The 19,795-nt window shown below is 40.3% G+C and overlaps 1 protein-coding gene across 2 annotated transcripts in view; it reads right to left on the bottom strand.

Moving 5' to 3' along the window:
* The window catches only part of TRPM7 (transient receptor potential cation channel subfamily M member 7), a 2,096,104-nt gene extending 2,076,509 nt beyond the window's left edge, over positions 1–19,595 (bottom strand). For both annotated transcript variants that reach the window (XM_085644243.1, XM_085644244.1), the window contains exon 1: positions 19,420–19,595. In XM_085644243.1, coding sequence (XP_085500369.1) covers positions 19,420–19,422 — 3 coding nt within the window. In that variant the 5' untranslated portion in view covers positions 19,423–19,595. The remainder of the gene's footprint in view (positions 1–19,419) is intronic.
* Between the last annotated feature and the right edge of the window lie 200 nt (positions 19,596–19,795).

Below are 19,795 nucleotides of genomic sequence, written 5' to 3'. Positions count from 1 at the left end.
CGCGTGGGCTGTGTCTGCCAAAAAAGAAATTAATAGCAATACTTTGGATTACAGCGATATACAAAAATCATGAATATATGGAAAAAGAGATTATGTTGCCCTCCTACCAAAAAGAGTTTAGATTTATTGTTGAGATTTGTTGGCAGTCGAAACTCTAGGATTAGGCACAAGGTACGTAGAAATTTTGGTATTCTGACCAGTGCAGTTTGAAAGGATCACAAGTGCCATTGCTGTGAATCTCTAACTTGCACGCGCCTAGATATTCATTAGTGGATACTCTATTGTGAACAGAAGCTTTGGCTTTTCTCGCAAATCTTTTGCAAAAGGGTCTGGTTTTAAACCACAATCTACTTTGTAACATGCACCTGCAACTCACACCAGGTGCACTCAGCCTTTATCTTGTTTAACATGGAGTACTTTGTGCACCTGAACCTTTACTGGTAAGTAAACTGTCACCAAGCACAGCCAGACTTGGCTCCAGGGCTTATGATATGTCAATTCTATGTACCCACATGCGTACACACTGTAATTCTATAGTGTACGTGACTATAGGTCCTTTACTACCACAGTTCTTCTTTTTTACAGTGATGTAATGATTTATGGAGTAATGTGAATAACCGTATCATGGATGATATTATCAGTGATAACATCAATGATGTCATTGATCATGTCTTGAGTGATGTAATATGTGAGGGCACAAGCAGTGCATGATGAGGGTGCAAGCTATAGTTAGTTCTCTAAACACTAACTGGCAAATTTGAATTTCTATCTCATTTTGACAGTGAACTATACCATTGAACTGTGAATTTATGGGCTTTTAATGTGTGTTAAGATCTTATTACATATACAAGATCTTGTACCCAACTACTACACCATCACTTTAACCTTTATTTTTTCAGTTAATTTCCATGTTTCTTTTATTCACATTCGAATATTCTAAGTTGAGCATATTCTCAACTACCTTGGTGAGCTGGGCCCAACTCCTCCACCTCTGTGGGTGACCAATTCCTTCTCCAACGTGCACAGCAGACACACACAGGTAAGTGTTGGCCCCACACCCAATGCTCCCCAGCCTCCTAGATGGCCATCTCCCCTGGCGCTCATGTCCTTGAGCCCTGCACATTGGGGTTTGCCCTGAATCCAAACCTCCATGTGAATCAATACCCCTCTCCCATCCTCCTCTCTGTTGAGGATTGCCCCCAGCCTCTATTATAGCAGTTGCTCTCTCGCTCTCAGTGAAGTCAGACATTGTTTCAAATACTCCAGACTTGCTTTTCCAAACAGAAACTTGGCTTCGACCAATCTCTCCTCCAAACAGCCATTGGAATTCTTTCAAGCTACAACAGAATCAAGCCGGATAGAATTTATAAACCTGAAGGTTGAGTGGCCATCATTCATGGCTCCACCCTCACTGGTTCATTATTTCAGCAGACGTCAATGGCTGGTTTGAGAACCTTACTTTCAAGATTAGCTCTTCCAAATCCCAGGCCTTGGGAGGCATTTTGGTTTATCATCCCTCCTGGACACAGAAATAACTTCAGTTGTAACTTTATGGAACTCATTTTATCTCTTGGCTTGACTTTTCAACCATTCATGGCCCTTGGGGACCCCACTTTCATATGGAAGACACTTCTGAATCTGACTCCACCAACCATTTAGATGACCTCAAGAGACAGACACCCTATGAACATGTTGAAGCAGCGGGCTTCACCAACATTACTCACAATAGGGTAGAGATGCACCCCCCTTGCACCTTACATGGACAGATATATATTTTTTTTTTATCTGCTTTAATATTCCCTTCTTTCCCCTAACAATTCACCGAACATAATCGTAATATATTGCGGAGGAATAGAAGCTCCATGGATAGCTGGAACTCCGAGCTTAACAAATTCCCTTCGCTTCTTTCCATACTGATTATGGTCATCACTAGCTTCAACACTTGACTTACAAATGTAGCCAATACCCTTGACCCATTAAAGACATATTTTACATCATAACATACCCCCACACTAGTTAGTATACAAAGAAAAATAGGCAGCTTAAACGCCATTGCAAATAACTTGAGCGGTGCTGCTGTAGCTCATCTAATATTCATGATAAATGCACTGTTAATTATCATCAGCACCTGAGAGACCAGGTGCCTCTCCTTGACCTCCTAGGTCCTGGAAAGTGCCAACTCTACTGAAGTCAATTTTTCTCATTGTAAAGGAATGTTTCATTCCCTCTGCCTCTTTCTGCTCCACCACCCCATCTCAAGGCCTCTGCTCTAATCTTTCAAGTTACTTCTATGATCAGATCCAGCAAATGTATCTTAATTTATCCCCACAACCCACTCGAGACTCTGTGGAATTCATTAGTATGTCCTCCTCTATATCTTCAGAACAAGCCATGTCCACCCTGATTTCACTTACGACGGAAGAGATCACGAGGACCATGCATTTGGCTAAATCTGGCTCCATCATTGATCTCTGACCACACTACATCTTTTCTCTCGCTCGTGAACTTATTGGCTCCTGTTTAACCTCTCACTATTGACTGCGGTTTACGCCACTCAATAGAAACATTTTATGGTCTTGCCATTACCTCAAAAGTCTGTCGCTGAGCCTGTGAATTGGTCTAACCATAGACACATCTCCCTTCTGTCTTACCCATCTAAAGTCCTGGAAAAACTTGTCAACCAGCAACTCACTACCAACCTTGGGTTTCATCTTTTGCTCGATCCCTCAACATCTGGGTTTAGAGGCATTCATAGCATGAAAATTGCACTCATTGCCGCCATGGAAAAAATCCAATTTATTGATAAGGACGCTACTGTTGCTCCTATTCTTTTAGATCTCTTTGCAGTGTTCGGCATGGTGTTGTATGCCATTTATCTCCGGTGCCTTTTTGATGCTGGTATCCGTCATTCTGCTCTTCCATGGTTTAGCTCTTTCTGGACTTATCAGACTAAATAGGTGTAACTCACATTGTTTCAATCTGATGCTTCCAATCCTCTTTTGTAGGTGCCCATGGAAACTTCCCGAGCCCAACAGTGTTTAATGGTCATGTAACACCACTGGCATCTATCAATAGATCTTTCAATTTTATTATAATTTCTTATGCCAATGACATAGCTGATCCCCCTTTGTCTCAGAAGACACAGTAATTACCCAGACTAGTTTTACGTATTGTATATCTGCAGTTGCCAAATGAATTAACTGGAGCTGCCCAAGGCTAAATTGTAAAGAATATCCATCTGTAGACTGCTTCCTAGTGACCCCCTCAACCTTGCCCCCAAGACCACGAAAGGTGCCAAAACCTGGGCATCTGGGTTGATAAGTTTTCTATGGTGACCCAAGTCACAGAACTACCCACTATGTTGGCATTTCGGCACATCTTCTCAAAAAGACTTCAAGTGATCCAGAACACAGCTGCCAGGGCGTGTTCTCAAAATGAATCTTCATACCATTGTCATAGCTCACTTATGTATTCCTGATTGGGTGCTTATCCACAAGTGTTTCCACTACAAGCTTTCTACTCGTACCCAAAAGTCACTTCACAACCTTGGCCCTTCCTACCTTAACAGTCGTATACACTTCTACTTTCCTTCCAGATAAATTTGCTCCGCATTTCACTTGCTCATTCGCAAGACTTGCAGTGTTTGGACAAAACAATGAGTTGGAAATATCAGAAAGCAGAAATAATCGGAAATAAAAAATCATGATACATAAAACGTTACTTACTGCAAAAATATATATTTTTGCAGTAAGTAACAACGTTTTAAATAACATTGATGTTTTTAATATTATTAATAAGTAATAGAGGTTAAAAATATTTTTTTAATAAATAAGTGATTACTTTTATGTGTATTACTATCGTTTATATAAATGTTATTAATCAGTTTTAAATATAGCATGTAATTTTAAGTGATTTAGAATTTTTCAGGAGAGTACTAGCACATGGTCCCTCACATGTACGACCTTAGCATTAGTGTACCTCAGTGAATGAGGTTTTGGGGGGGGCTGAGGTGAGTACTGGTACATGGTCCCTCGCATGCAAGTAGTTAGCGTTAGTGTATCTCCTATCCTTCTGATGAGGTATCAGGTAGAAGCTGCAGCTCTAGAAACCTGTGCTGCCATAGTCCCACTATTGGGAGTCTTCGTAACCCCTGTCCTTTTCATGCCGCTGCACCACTGCCTCAGCGCTAACCTATTTCAGAGTAGATGCCCACCAGTGCCGTTCATTCGTGTGTGTGGGCATTCCAGTTCATTGCTAATAAGCAGGCCACAATGAGCAATGCCACATCGATGAACAAAGTAGTTACTTTTTCAGATTTCCGTCATTTATATAGGGCAAGCATTACTCCTTCCAAAAGTATGCAGGTCCGTGCGTCCTGTCAATGTTATTAATGTGTCTGTAACTGCACTCCATATGAAATCCCTGCTGGGCAATCCCAGACCACATGTATCAAATCCACAGTGGGCGTGTGGCATCTGGGGCATAGGTGGGGAGCCTGACATTTGAGGCTGACTGGAGTCAGGTAAACTATGTGCAGTATGTTATATTAGATATATTGGAACTTAGCATTGCAGGATGATTTCCGTGGATACTGTGTGGTCCGTTCCCATTCTTTGGGTCAGCCGTTGTGTGTGCTAGCGCATTGGCAAACTAGGTAACCAGGCAGTAGCAGTTTCCCATGATGAGTAAAGTTTGTACAAGGGGATGTTACTCCGGTTCCGATTCAGTGATGTTCCATAGACAGCCTAGCTCAGCCACCAATCTGCCATAGGCCAGGAAGTGTCCCGCCAGCAGGTCATACTCCTCTTGTAGTTGACCAAAGGATACGAGTGCTCTATCCCAAAACAAATCACCAAGAGTACCCACTCCAGTATCTGACCATATCACCAGGCCAGGACACCCTATGAGTTCCCGAAATGTTGCGATGGCACTAACTCGTATAGCCAGAAAATAGAGTACCATGCACATCATAATGCGTATACTCCTGGGAAAACTCACAGGCAACCATATTGTTGGCTGCATGGGGCATCACTGTCCCTGGAAGTAGTGCCTCTCCCATCATTGTCTGTGCTAAGGCCACTGATAGTCTGCCTACCTCCATGGTCTGCCTACCTGCAAACCACCTCAACGGCCACTGCAGTTGTGCTAATAGGTAATAATATTCAAAGTTTGGCACTCCCAGGCCTCCTCTATCCACTGGCAGTTGCACCTTGCACAATGCCACACGCTTCCTCCCCTTGTTATATATAAACACCCCCAACATCGCATGCAAGGCATGAAAAGTTGATTGTGGGATTGACACTGGAAGCTTATGAAAAATATAGAAACTGGGGAAGCATCACCATCTTGGAGAGAGATATACGCCCCTGTACCATAAGTGGCATAGTACTCCAGAATTTCATCTGTGAAGGGGGGTAATAAGCTCTGGTGACGTTTCCATCTAGAAGGTCTTGGGTATTGTGGAATATGTTTACTGGCTAGCCTCATGTCTCTCCACTCTGGCACAGTCGCTGAGACAGAGGCTCCATTGCCAGAGCAAATAATAACATGACCAGTAGGGTGCCTACACTTACCGGAATTGGGCAGAGATAAACTTGATCAGCACTTGTAGTCTCCTTGTTATGCCCATCTAAGTCACTGTGGACAAAAGGTAGCCCCAATTGACAGTCAGATGCCTTTTAAGTCTAATACCAGGCAGGCAGTAAATGGACAATGTATTGAGGCTTGCTCCATCACTCGATATAGTCTTTGGACATTCGGTGTGGTGGACCTATCGTGGATAAAGCCATTATGGTCAGCATGTACCAGACGGGGCGTACGTTCCATCAGTCTGACCACTAACACTTTACTCATGATCCTCTAATCTGTACCTAGCATTGAAAGCAAGTGGTAGGAGGTAATTTCTAACAGGTCTTTGTCTGATTTAGTCATGGGCACTAACTGGGACTCTCTCAGACCGTGGGAGGCAACCCTCATTCAGGGCAGCCTGGTATACCTCGAACAATTTCGGGCCCAGCAGCGACTCATTGGCCATATAGAACTCAGGGGGTAATCCGTCCAGGCCTGGGGTCTTTTGTGTTGCTGCTCCCCTGATGGCACCACGGATCTCCTGTAGTGCGAGTGGTGTGCTTAGTTTCTCTCTTCCCAGGTGATCAATGGTAAGTAGTGTGAGGTGTTCCAGAAAATCTGTTATACGTGTGCGGCGCTCTACTGCAGGTGGGATCATACAGTCGCTGGTAGTACATTGTGAAGGTGCTATGGATGCCAGATTGGGTAGTGTGCATGCGGGATGGGGTGTGTCTAATCACTGTGAATGGGATTGCCGGTGTCACACTATGGAGGAGCCAGGCTAGAAGACCGCCTGATTTGTTGCCTTTGGCATGCATTCGGGCCTGCTATGCACAAAAGCCTAGTCCAGGCAACAGAGCTGCTTTATTAGAAGTCCATGACGTGCCTAAGCGAGGGCCAGGGTGGGCTTAATTGTGGGGTCCTCTCTGCCTGCAGACTCTTGGGCATCAACTGATGACCCAGTCTGCATTAGATCACTATGTAGCATTGCCCTGGCCCTCACCACTGTTCTGATGCAGTACCCCCCTCACCACAACCTTCAGTGACTCCCACTTAACTAGTCTAGAGGTGGCTGTATTCCAGTTATCAAATTAGGGGGCAACAGTTTCACACGTCTCTTCTCTGAAGGGTTGGTCTTCTAGTGTCACCAGCTGCAGTCTCTACATGAAGACAGAGTCGCAGTGCCCCCTCATAGGAGGTCGATCTGTAATTGGTTGTGATCAGAGAAGGTCCTTCCGAAATACTCAGCATCCATTTCTTGAGCCTGAACTGAGTGATGACAGAAGATGTAATCTAATCTGACGTTTAGGTCATGTGGGGTGGAATAAAAGGAACATCCCATAATCCCCTGGTGTAATCCCCACCAGCTATCATGTTGTGACCGGACATCACTGAGAAGGCCAGCAATGTGGAGTGAGATCAATATAACTGTGGGTTGAGAATGAAATTAAAATCGCCTCCCATTTTCCAAAGAATATATGCCAAGCGGGTAAGGACAAAGGATAGACGCACCAAAAATACTGGTTGGCCCGTGTTTGGTGCATAGATGCTTCCTAGTAGTATGAGTCTACCATGTAATAGGCCCTCCACTAAGACATAGCGCCCCTCCGAGTCCACCTCCAAAGCAAAATGCCAGAATGAAACCCCAGGTTGGATCCATACAAACGCCCCTCTTGCAAACTGTGAGTAGGTGGTGCATTTGTAACCGAACCTCCTCTCCCTTTGCTATGCAAGTCTCTTGGAGTAGTTGAATCTGCGCCCTGTGCCTTCTTACATTCTGCTGTACAACTTGCCTCTTGCGTGTCATCCCCATACCGTTCAGGTTAAGAAAAACAACTGATACAAATATATATATATATATATATATATATATTTTTTTTTTTTTTTTTTTTTTTTTTGGTTTTTTTTGTTTGTTTTTTTTGTTTATGTTGTACATTTTGGACTATGAATATATATCCATAAATATATTTTCATGGAAATAAATGCACAATATTCATTTGCATTTATATAAACATATGTAGTATTAAACATTTTAATATATAAAATTGGGTAGAATGTAAATTAAATTCCACTAATATTTAACATTTACTACTTTAAACAATTTTTTTTTAAATTAAAATACCGAAAAGAAACGAAAGTTTTGTATATTTTGGGACGATATTAGTACCGAAGTAATTTATTTCAGATACTTTGGTACTTGTCATTATAAGTATAGGAGCATGATATTGTGGTAAACTATACTTTTGACACAATATTTTTGGCAACAATATTTTTTACCACAATATTGTGCGAGTGATTACAGCCTCACATCTGCTGTAATAGAGCAAGATGCCACTTATTTTCCTAACTGGCTCCCAATGCTTAGAATAAAGCTTCCTCCATATGTTGTACTGGATCACTCTTAGACTTTAGGAAGGAACTTGAACATGGCTGTTCTAAATAGCTTAGTTTCAAACTTCCAGGTAATAACTAACTGTTCCCTGCAGGATACTCTTACAAGTGAAATGCAGGATACAAATAACATAACAAAGGTGCAACCTACCTGCCAGTAATACTAGTAAGGTAGATCACATTATTGAATCAATGTCCACTACAAAGATCCCCATACAGTACTGCTTCATAGCAAAGCATGTGAGAAGCAATGGGGAAAGCATTCTGCAGGAATCACTAAAAGAAGGGCAGCATGAACTAGCAACTTTCGCTATCTTATTACAAGTCGCTTTCACAAAAGCTTCTTTCCAACAGGAGTTCAAAAGACGTCTGCCATAACTAATCAATATTTATACACCTTCCTCATCTTCTCCCAAGTTACCCACTGCGGATCCTGCATTAACTTTGTGTAGGTTTTGGGAGGCTGGAATTTAAAATATAATAATATATATGAAGAAAACAGGTTTTCCCACAGATCCAAACTGAAGAGGAGCATAGGTACAGACCACAGTACGCTTAATGTAGTATATGGTGCAATTTTATTCCTTAGTCGGCATGACGTGTTTCGGCCATGTTGCCACGGCCTTGATCACATGACACACCTAGAACCAATCAAAACAGATATAGTGCAAAACATCATTCCTCCTCCAGTATGAACCAATGGAAATGAGACAGACAAACGAAATACTTCATCTCAAAGCATATAGATGTTTCAAAGCAATAATTAGATTGTTGACAATAATACCACAGTGGTTAAACGTAAGCATCTTCAAGTCTTGGTCATACACCGATCACAAATCCACTTGTAAACTAAATTGGCCTCTATGACAAAGGTCCAAGAAAAATAAATAACAAAAAGTAACCAGAAGAATAAGAACGGAAGAGAAACGCATAAAAGAAAAATATATATAAGGGAGAGGCCACAGCGTTTCACTCAAATTAACAGATTACCTCCCAAAAGTTCAAAATGTAAAAGTGTACATGAAAGGCAAAGTATATTCATTAATAAGTCATATTTCTTAATGCTTTCTTCGATGCTCCCAATTTCGTACTAAGCATATTTAGTGCACAGTATTAGTAAAATAATAGATCCCATATGGTTTGACGACATTATTCTTCGTATAGCAAACAAATGTATTAAAAAAAAAAATCACTAGATTTGTTATATAGCTACTAATAGCATACATTTTCTCATCTAAATGATTAGTAGATGGGAAATGTTAATCTCCAATAAAGTGCAAGTGCAATAAATAGAGGGATTACATCATGCTAAAAACTTAATATTAAACATTCTGAAACAAATGTTGATCAAAGAATAAAAACCATTGAGTATATTATAAAGTGCAAGTGCACCAGTGCAAACCGCCGCAAAACATGTGCAAAATAGCAAGACACTAGCAGCAAGTTAATAGATGAGAATTTATGCTTTAAGGTGATAAAAAGCAGTGAAGTAAAAAAATAGTGCAACTTCCATAAAATCGTCCATAAAATCCAGCTACAACCTCAGTAAAAACCCAATCACAACCCGTAGGTTAAAACTCGGTTAAAACCAAAGAATGAACTGGCTAAAAACGATAAAATGAAGGCCAACACAAAAATACCTCAGTGTAAACATGAATGCAATAAAAAAGAAACATCAATTGTTTCACAGACAACAATGATAACTAGTTCTTACAGTGTTATAGAAAATTGTGCATGCCTTCCCCAGTATTAAGACCATTAGGCATCTTTGTGTCCAGAAGCAATATATAGTGAGATTCTAGCTGTCTGAGACGTTTTTCCCTGTTGCCTCCCCTCGGTAACCTTGGTACCGCATCAATCACAGAATACTTTAACTGGTTCAGATTGTTATGATGAACCAGTTTGAAATGGCGAGCAACAGGGTAACTGGGGTCAGAGTTGACAATGGCACGGAGATGTTGTAAAATCCGTGCAGATATCTGTAATTTCGTGCTACCGATATATTTTAATTTACATGTACATTCAAGTATATATACTGCATGATCAGTTTTGCATGTGAAAAATCCCTTTATACTTGTTGGAATTTCATCAAAAGCATCCCTAAATTCAAAGGTGTTGATGCCGAATTTACAGGCTCGACAAGAGCAGCATTTGAAAAAGCCATTGCGATTAGAAAGCCAGGTATTCGAAGTAATAACTTCAGGACTGGTTCTCACCAAAGCATCCTTCCTAGAGGGTGCTCACCTGAAAGTAATTTGAGGTAAATTAGGCACTAGCTGTGACATAGTGAGATCAGTATTTACTATGGGCCAGTTTTTATAAATGAGTTTCCTTATATTCTTGTCCTGACTACTAAAGGACGTAATGAGCCGGACAGGGTTAGGATCAATGGGCTCAATGTTAGTACTCGAAACTGTTCTATGGATTGTCTTTCTGGTGACTGTCTCAAAGTAATCACTACGTTTCATAGTATTAGCTCTGGCTAGTGCTAATTCTAAGACCTTCCTTTTATACCCACGGGCTAAAAATCTTAAAAGGGATTCATTCTGAAATGTAATGCAATCTGATTCAGAACTGCATATACGATTGATGCAAAGAAATTCCCCATATGGAATACTCTTAAGCAAGTGATAAGGGTGAGAGCTTTGGACATGCAATATGGCATTACCAGCTGTACTTTTACGATGTAATCGAGATTGTATAGTATTATTCTTAATATACAATTCCACATCCAGAAATTGAACTCGATCTGGAATAATCTGGGCAGTAAATTCTAGATTCAGTTCATTGTTAATGACACATTTCACAAACTAATTTGCTGATTCAATCGATCCATTCCAAATGATGCAAATATCATTGATAAATCTCCATCAGCGTTTAACATGAGACAAATACAGCTCACCGTGGGTGTGCCTAAGGACATGCTCCTCCCACCAGCCAACGTGTAAACACGCGTAGCTGGGAGAGAAGCAAGCCCCCATGGCTACACCCTGCAGCTGCTGGAAAAGCTCATTGTTGAACATAAAGTAGTTGTTGTAAAGACAGATCTCAATCATTCTTAACAACATAATATTGTGCTGGCGGAAGATGATATTTCTTTTGTCAAGGTAGAATTTAACTGCCTGTAATCCGTCTGAATGGCGTATACTTGTGTAGAGGGAGCAAACGTCCAACACAATAAATACATACCCCTCTTGCCAAGTGACAGTTTCAACAGTAGATAAGAAATGGCTGGTGTCTTTGATATACGATAGAAATTCTTCAACAAATTCATGAAGGAAATAAATCTACATATTTGGACATTTTTTCACAAAGGCTGTGTTGGGGAGAGATAATAGGTCTACCTGGAACAGGCACTTGCTGTTTATGCACTTTAGGTAAAAAGTATAGAACTGCAGTGATCGGAAAGTCAACTTTAAAAAAACTGTGTTCATTTTTATTTAAAAGGCCATCTCTTTTCCAATGTCCAAGCTCTTTGTGGATAGTATCTTTTAGTTTCCTTATATCATGGACTGTGGCCTTCCTATAACATGAATCATCGTTTAAATGGTGGTATGCTTCCTGTAGATACTGGTTTTTAGCCCACATCACAACATTGCCTCCCTCATCAGCCTTAGTTATGATGACATTCGTATTATTCTTTAACTTCTTCATTAGGATAGAGTATTGTTGATCATGAAATGATCGATTTTTACTGGCTTTCAACACTTTGCGATTCAGTACTTTAAGTTCTTGAATGACAACCACTAAAAACGTCCAAAGCATCTTTTGGCATGAGTGGAATAAAAGTAGAGTTTGGACGAAAAGGGCTCAAAGCTGGTGAATTTCCAGTGGTACCTAAACTTGATAGTTGTTGTTGAGTGGACCACTCAGCATCTTCTGAATCATTAACAAGAGCATGTATTGTTTTAAGATTAGTCACATCACTGGCTGCAAGTAACATGCTTGGTTTGTTAGCGGTCATGGTGGTAACAGCTAAGATAGAGGCTTTGTTAAGTTTGAAGTATTTCATTAATTTCAATTTTCTTATAAATTTGAAAATGTCAATTCTAGTTTGCACATATTTGAAACGACTTTTAGGGCAGAATGATAAACCCAGGGATAAGAGATTTAGCTCAGCTTTAGTGAGGTTAACGTCAGTGAGGATAATGACAGTGTTGTCCAAAGTTTGGGTACTATTTAGTTCTTCTTCTTCGTATTTCGCCATCTTCCCCTGTTCCCTCCTTTTGGCTTTACGCCTTTGTTTTCTACATTAATTTCTCTATCTGTTCCTCTCTTGGCTTGAGTCGTTTGCCGCAGGGTCTGGTGTCGATCCTCTACTAAAAAACCTAATTCTTCAGATGGAGCTAAATTGCTAGGAGTTGTTGTAAGCCCTTTATCTGATCCACCATCTTCTGAACAGACACTACTAGCAACTGAACTGAGATCTGAGTCAACTTCTTCTGGGTTTAGTAGACTGGCTGTTGTTAATGGAGCAATTGGGGGTATCAAAGCCTTTCTTTTGACATTGTCAAATTTGAGTGCAAAAGTAAAGATTCTTCCAGATTCGTACTCTCTCTTGTCTTTAAATATTTTCCGCGCTTTGATTGATTCCTCTTATTTGGTGAGGCGGGCGTCAATTTCACCCCTAGTTTTAATAATAATATCTTGTTGCTCATACGATGCCAGTACTAAATTCAGTGCATCAATCTGTTTCAAAATGTCATCTCTAATAATTGCTGCATATTTTATTAATATGGTTACCATATTCATTGAAGCTACAAGGTTGTTTGTGGCCCATTCCTTGAGCATAAGGGGGTTTGGGTTTTCAAACGAGGGGGCAATGAGTACACACACATACATACATATACACATACAAACACATCTAACCTACAATAGCAATGTCCAGGATATCAAATTCCAGTTAATGTAAAAGCTTATTATTGTAACTCTAGGATAAACTTATGCAGCAGCCAAAATAAGTCTGGTCCTTTTCACAGATAATTACTGAGCTAGTCCTTCAAAAGCTGCATGTGAGCACATAAGTCTCTTAGTACCCAACTACAATTTGAAGCATGTGCACAATAGCAGGCAGCAGAGGAGCAAAGAAAACAGAAAAGGCCTTTATATTTGCCAATGCAGCTTCACTCTGAACACTAACATTTAATATTATGCCTGCTTACTAGGGCAGTTTCGAAGCAATGCAAAAATAGTAAAGCAAGTAAATGATACTCAAAAACAAGCCAACAAGAATTGCTCTTTTTCTGGTCCCATTGCACGGATTAAGTCGACCTAATACACAAATACATTGAAACTAATTACAATGCTCTTTTCTTAGGATTTTCCTGACAAAAATTATCTGCAGGTTTTTTCAGGCGTTTTGAACACAAGAAATTTAAAATCAACAAAACTATCTTCAGATTCATTCAACCAAATCTCAATGCATGATACTCAATACACCAAAGTAAACCTTTAGAAAACCTAAGAACTTTTTGCAAGCACAAGTCAAAACAATATTCATATTTAGCCATACAAGCGTAGCTAGTTTTAAAAATAAACTAAAGCAGACGTATCTTCAAAAAGACTTGGTAGCTTTATTTTTTTATTGTTTATGTAAAACTATTACGTGTCATGCACTCGGTTATTGGATTTTGAGTTCTGGCGTTAGCCAAGACCTTTTGATTTTACTGAAGTAGTGTGTATAATATGTTTATTTACAAGGGCTTTCAGCCAACCCTCTTCATTTCATTGGTCGGTGTATTGTGCCACTCCCATTCTCTTTTTGCCTACTCCAGAATACAGCAAGAGGCAATGCGTCAGCCCACTTGACCAGCTGGCTGACTTTGCTGTAAGTTTAGACATTCTGCCCTTTCGCAAGCAGCACATCCAAACACAAAGTAGTTCCCTCCATTGCCTACTATGGCAGTGTGCACCTCCTGAGACCCCAAAAATATTGTTCCATTTAGCCAGTTATTTTTTATTTTCTTTTTTTAAAACAGCAGCTTCACCGACAATCAAACTTTGCAAACACAATATGACCTCCCCAAAAGGTTGGCTGCTTAGGATGAAATATTGATCATGCCAATGCTTGTTTTACCGAGTTTTTTTTTAGATTTTTCTTTAAACAACATGTATGTAACTATCATATGATTTGTTAGCACATCACAAGTGAATCATTTGTAAATAATCATTATTAAATCTTAAACCGAAGCAGACCTAGGAGAACAGAAAAATAAAATGTTTTAAAATATGGACTTTTAGGTGAGTAAAACAAATGGGCAGTCCAATGGGAAATATTCGCCAATATAAATTCAGTAAAATTACAAACAAACCTACAATACATGCTATTAGTTGCGACACCAGACCAGGCTCCATGAACTGGGTTGGAGCAGTCAAATAAGAATGGGCACTACTAATACGTGCCTTAAGCCCTAAAATATTTATTTTCTAAAATTGAGCAACAATCTGCCTTCTAAGAATATTTACATACCACTCCCAATTCCAAGTCTTGGCAGCGACATTCCACCATTTCCAAATTCATTCAACAAGCTGAAGGACTTAATATAGTGCAGGAATATGCCATGTGATCTCTCTATATATCACTCCTAATAAATTTGAAATCAATCTATTTCCACCATAAATTAAAGACCCCGGAGGTTCGCTGTCCGTGTGAAAATCCAACACAGAAATTAATGACACAGCCCAGGCTGATCTGGCACCGATTTCGAATTCAAAGATTTTTAATGGGGTTGAAGACCTCAGAAATACAAGCAGGGACCTGGCTTCACTTACATTCTCTTTATTGATAAGATAAGGGTAGTTAGACAGTCACTAGTCACTGCTCTACATGAATATCAGAATGGCCAAAGTCTCATACGCTCGGTTAAAAGCCTCTGCATTTACCATGGCAGGACCAAAAGACATCATTGAATCAAAATAGACAGTTAAATGCTTGTATCCATTCACAAATGTTATTTGTCTGCCAACAATATTCCTTCTCCCTTTAGCTTTCTTACTGTCAACATGAATGAGTCTATGGTGATCTTAAGATGATTCTTTACAACACAAATACGAAGGTCAACAGCAGACTGCAATAAGATATAAATCCTATTGCTTATCATCAGCATAAGATAGTACAGGTTTAGGTGAGCCTAGTCTTGGTGAAAATGTCATTTGCAGGTGCTAAATGGGTTGAGGCAAAATCAAATATATTAAATAAAGTGAGGAAAGCCTTTGATCCTGGCATACACCATAACTAACAAGCATGCATGTGGGTGTTCCAATCAATTATACCCAGTAGCGACATCATGGCCCACAATTCATTATGCAGTTTCTTCACAACAGTGACCAACAGGAAGGCAAATAAATCAAAATGTAATAATTTCCTCTTCACAGCAATACAAGATCAATTGTATCTACGGCACTATAAAAGTCCCTAAATATACAATACAGCAGCACTGTGTTGCGGGCAAGATATTTACTGGCCATTAGAACATGTACATGGATATCCCTTTTCAGCAGCAATCCTGGGCTGTGTATGAAATATATTAATACTCAAACAATGACGGAGCACATCCAATAGGAACCTTGCAAAAATAACAACTGGCAGTGAAAATATGGTTATCAGCCAGATTATAGAGATCCAACTGTTCAATATTAGCACCAGTAATAACCTCACCAAGCTTCAGGTTGGCGAGGCTCATTACTAAAGCATCTTTTAAAATATAGGGGACAGAACCAATTATCACCCTATAGGAGTCAATTTCAATTTGCTAAATGTCAATCAATCTTAACCTCTTGCAAAGGAAGTCTTACGCCTAATAATAAAATGACAAGCGGTCAACGGTGAGAGACTTCTATAAAATCACTACTGTCAAACCAAAGATTTAATGTTTTTCTTGACGGAGTTGTAAACAATTTAGCAAAATATGAACACATAAAATTACCATTATTCTCAATGGAGCAGTTAAGCACTGCCTGTGGAAACTAGGGTCCAAATGGTTTCAGATCAATGGGCTTGGTAAGGAAATGCAATTTGTATATAACTGATGAATGCTGCTCTACTGGTGTAATTCAATACAAAAATCAAGCCAGTGCACAGAAGAACCAACTTCTACTATGGTGTAATCTAGAGTAAAGAGAATATTGGCTCCACACCAAGTGGCAGCAGCTGAATATTCGCTTATGAAGGGAGAGTCCAGAACGTACAGATGATGTTCCTTGGTAAATTCTAAAACCAAACGCTGCCTGTCTATCAGAAGTAATTTGAGAGCTTTGCCTCTGGGGTATACCAGAAGGGATCAACCTCCGTAGGCAGGGTTATTAGCTGCATCAGAACTTGGGCTTTTATCATCAGTACCACTCAACCATACTCAAGGTTCAAAATTAAAATGACTCAATACCTTTTTAAGAATATGGGCTATCTTTTAACTTCTATGGTCCAGTGCTGCCACTGGCAGTTGCTACATATTGGTGAAATGGCCATATGTCCCAGTAATACCACCAGCAGCAAGAAAATAACATCTAACTGCTATTGTGTAATTAGAGGTTTAAACAAAAATAAAACAGCCCACAACATGATCAGTAGCATTTGAAGAGGCTGAAAGGCCACAACAGTCTCTGCCTCTTGGATTTTTAATGACTTAAGAGCTAAACATATTGACAAGTTTGGGAATATCAGTCATTTATGTGATCTGAAACATTAGAACATCAAAAATTCAGACTGAAGAAAGGTATTGCAGTCAAAATGCTAAGTTCAGCGATGCTTCAGGAAAGAAATTAACAGCGATGCTTCAGGAAATAAATTAACAATGTGAAGCTCTGCTACAACATTGTCCAACTGTTTAACTTGTAAATGCTCTACCTTACTTGAACAATCAGATTTAGTTTCAAAGCTATAGCCAGTATTTCTTGTGTCTATTAACTTATCTCCTGTATCAGGGTGGCGAGTGCCCACTTCTCACTACAAAACTAGTTCCCTACTGGAAAAGCTTAGAAATTCAATTTCTTCTGTGGGGATTTAAAGCCTTCAAATTCTGGCAGACTTCATCTTTGGCAGAGGCTCTTTGCAGTTGCCCTTTTGCACATCAATGCTAGGAGCTTCTGAAGCGTAGCAACATCAAAAAGTCATAATGTCCCATAAGCTAAAATCGGTCAAAGTAGAACCATTTGCAATAAGAAATAGACATGGAAGCCAACTGTCTTTAACACGCTCTTGACTTTAGCTACTAAGCTTTATGTTTTCAGAGGCAAAGCGCATATCTGTCAGTTTCGTTGCACTTCTGTTCTTTGAGTGCTGACTAAGAAAAGAATTTGGAAACCTTGGGAAAAATTGCCTGCAATCGGTCATTCCAAAGCTTGATAAGATTATTTGGCCAGCAGAAAGAGGGGGTGAATTAAGAGAGCACTCAAACAGGATCTAACTGCTGCTCTTTAAATAGGTTTTCAGCTGACCCTCTTGCCAATTTTCATGCCATCTGACAGAGATGGTCGTCAGCACACCCATGGTGAAAGACTCTGCAAGATAAACAGTTTCAATAGTGCCTTCGTTGGATTGAAAAGATGCATCTCATGAGCATTACTCTCGTTTATAAAAATACTTCATAATAACATTTTTAAAATGGACATTTTAATGTTCTTCTTTTCCTTCTAGTTTTATTATTTTTACTTTCTGATCAATAGTGTCATTTTCCCTAACGTTAGGAATACCATTAACGGTAACTTTGGGTTAAGGTAGTGTATTCAAGTGTGAATGTTTTCGCTTGGCTTGTTTTTTTCTTTCCTATTTCATTTGTGGGTAGAAATGTGCGCCATTTTAAGCACCCACATACAGTGTTGAGCAGTAGCATTCAGTGGTACTTAATAACGGTGAGCATGAGGAAACTAATGCTGTAAATTGTTGTTTTGATTTTTTCAATGCTTACTCTCTTATATTTCAATTACAAGCCAGCATTGGTACTTTACACAGATATAGACTTCAGCATTGAAGTCACACACCATTTTGTTTATTCTTGGCCCACCTTCATGAGAGGAATCCTACTCCTCCTTTAAAAGAAACACACCCAATTATCCACCTACCTCTGCAGTGTGAAGGAGAGTACCCTGCCTTATTGTTTTGCCTGTAAAAAGTTGCCACACCTCTCCAGGGGGCGATGCTTGTATCAGTGTGGGCGGGCGAACGGAAAACAAGAGTTGTGATTCCTGAGAGCGGAGGCTCTAGCCTCTTTGCAGAAAACACTCAGACCTCTACACTCTTGACGTGCTGCTTTGGGATGGTCTCATTTACTTTCTGGTGATATCGCACAAGTCATTTGCCATAATCATTGTGGGCTCTTTAATTGAAAGATTACTGGTACTTCCTCAATCCGAGTGTTAAAGCAGCAGCCAGGTCAAATTTCAGTTTACAACTCTGGAATGCCTTGCCACGGGCAATTTACGGAAAAATGCTACTGCTTCATTGAGGGAGAATCCAAGAACGTTTATTTTGCCCAAGACAAAATCCAATTCGCTTACACTTTCCTTAGATATTATTATATCCCAAGTACAACACTTTTCCCCCACAAATCTCCAAGCAGTCAACATAGAGAGAATATCACTCCATATTACCGTACAAAATATGCGTGCGCACTACAGTAGATTTCAAGATCACTATCCAGTTTATTCGAGTTACATTTTGAAAACGTAATTGCAGGTGACGGGGTGAAAATATCATCATCATGAGTTGTGGTACTTGTATGATTTTGTAACAAGATGGCGAATAAAATAGTATGCATGTGTTCACTTGTAAACAGTATAACAATTCAGCACGTTTACTCCTAATTCGATACGGCGTCGAATTGTCCCGTGGCTGGTATTTAAATACCATGAAGGGTAAAACAATGCATAGGACAATTTGTTTTTCCTCTTAGTGTGGAATACTTAACAATTAGCGCATCTTAGTACTTTTCGCAGCTGCTCCCAATTTAAGTTCAAGTTTTATTCACAACGCTCTGGTACATGGATGTTTACTACATTTCATATACATATAGGACTGCCTAGCGCTTCCAAAGTACACGTATACTACATGCCTTATTTTAAACTGTGGATCGTAAAGAACTTTCCACTACATTCCCTTGACGAGCCCTAAGGGGCTGTAAAATAGAACAGAGAAAGTAGGAAATGCCATTTGTTTAATCTCACTTAAAGACTGTTCTGAAGAGCACAGGGTAGTCTTTTTAAAGACCCAATTTTGGCGAGAGCGCCTTCCTTGGAAGTGCATCTGCAGTTACAGCTTCTGCAGCACTCCAGTTACCCTAAACATTCCACTGACAGGCGCACACCCAGCACCTACCACATAGGCAGGCGCGTGCTTCTGACAGCTGAGCACGCGCTTGGTCTCGCGCTTTCTCGCTCACTCTTCCCCTCCACCCGATAAATGCCCAGTTTAAAAGGGCTCAGCGGTTACTGCCGGCGCTAGCTCCGCTCTCTTTTCTGACCCCTTACCATTCTCTTCACCGTTCACACTTAACAGCAGCTCTCGCGGGACCCTGAGCCATCTATCGTGCGTTTTCTGTTGGTGGCGGGTGCTAGAAGCCCGAATAAAGGTTGCACACTGTACCACCTCCGCTCCAGCACCAGCGGAAGGTGAGTTTTTCATAATTGTGCGACTCCAGACTGGCAGAGGATGACGGGGAGGAGGGGATCACATGGCTGTGACGCGATGACGCAGCCTTAGGTTGAGGACGCGCTCGTGTCGTAGCGTAGCGCGTAATGTGAACTGCTTGGCGGGAGAGTTTAGCTGCTGTTTGTACGGGGGCAGTGACAGCTGCGTTGCTGCTAAGGATATCCCCTATCTATCGGCACTACCGGTATTTTGATG

Source organism: Triturus cristatus, chromosome 3_1 (assembly GCF_964204655.1).
Source record: "Triturus cristatus chromosome 3_1, aTriCri1.1, whole genome shotgun sequence".
Classification (NCBI taxonomy): domain Eukaryota; kingdom Metazoa; phylum Chordata; class Amphibia; order Caudata; family Salamandridae; genus Triturus; species Triturus cristatus.
This window is presented reverse-complemented; position numbering and strand designations above follow the sequence as displayed.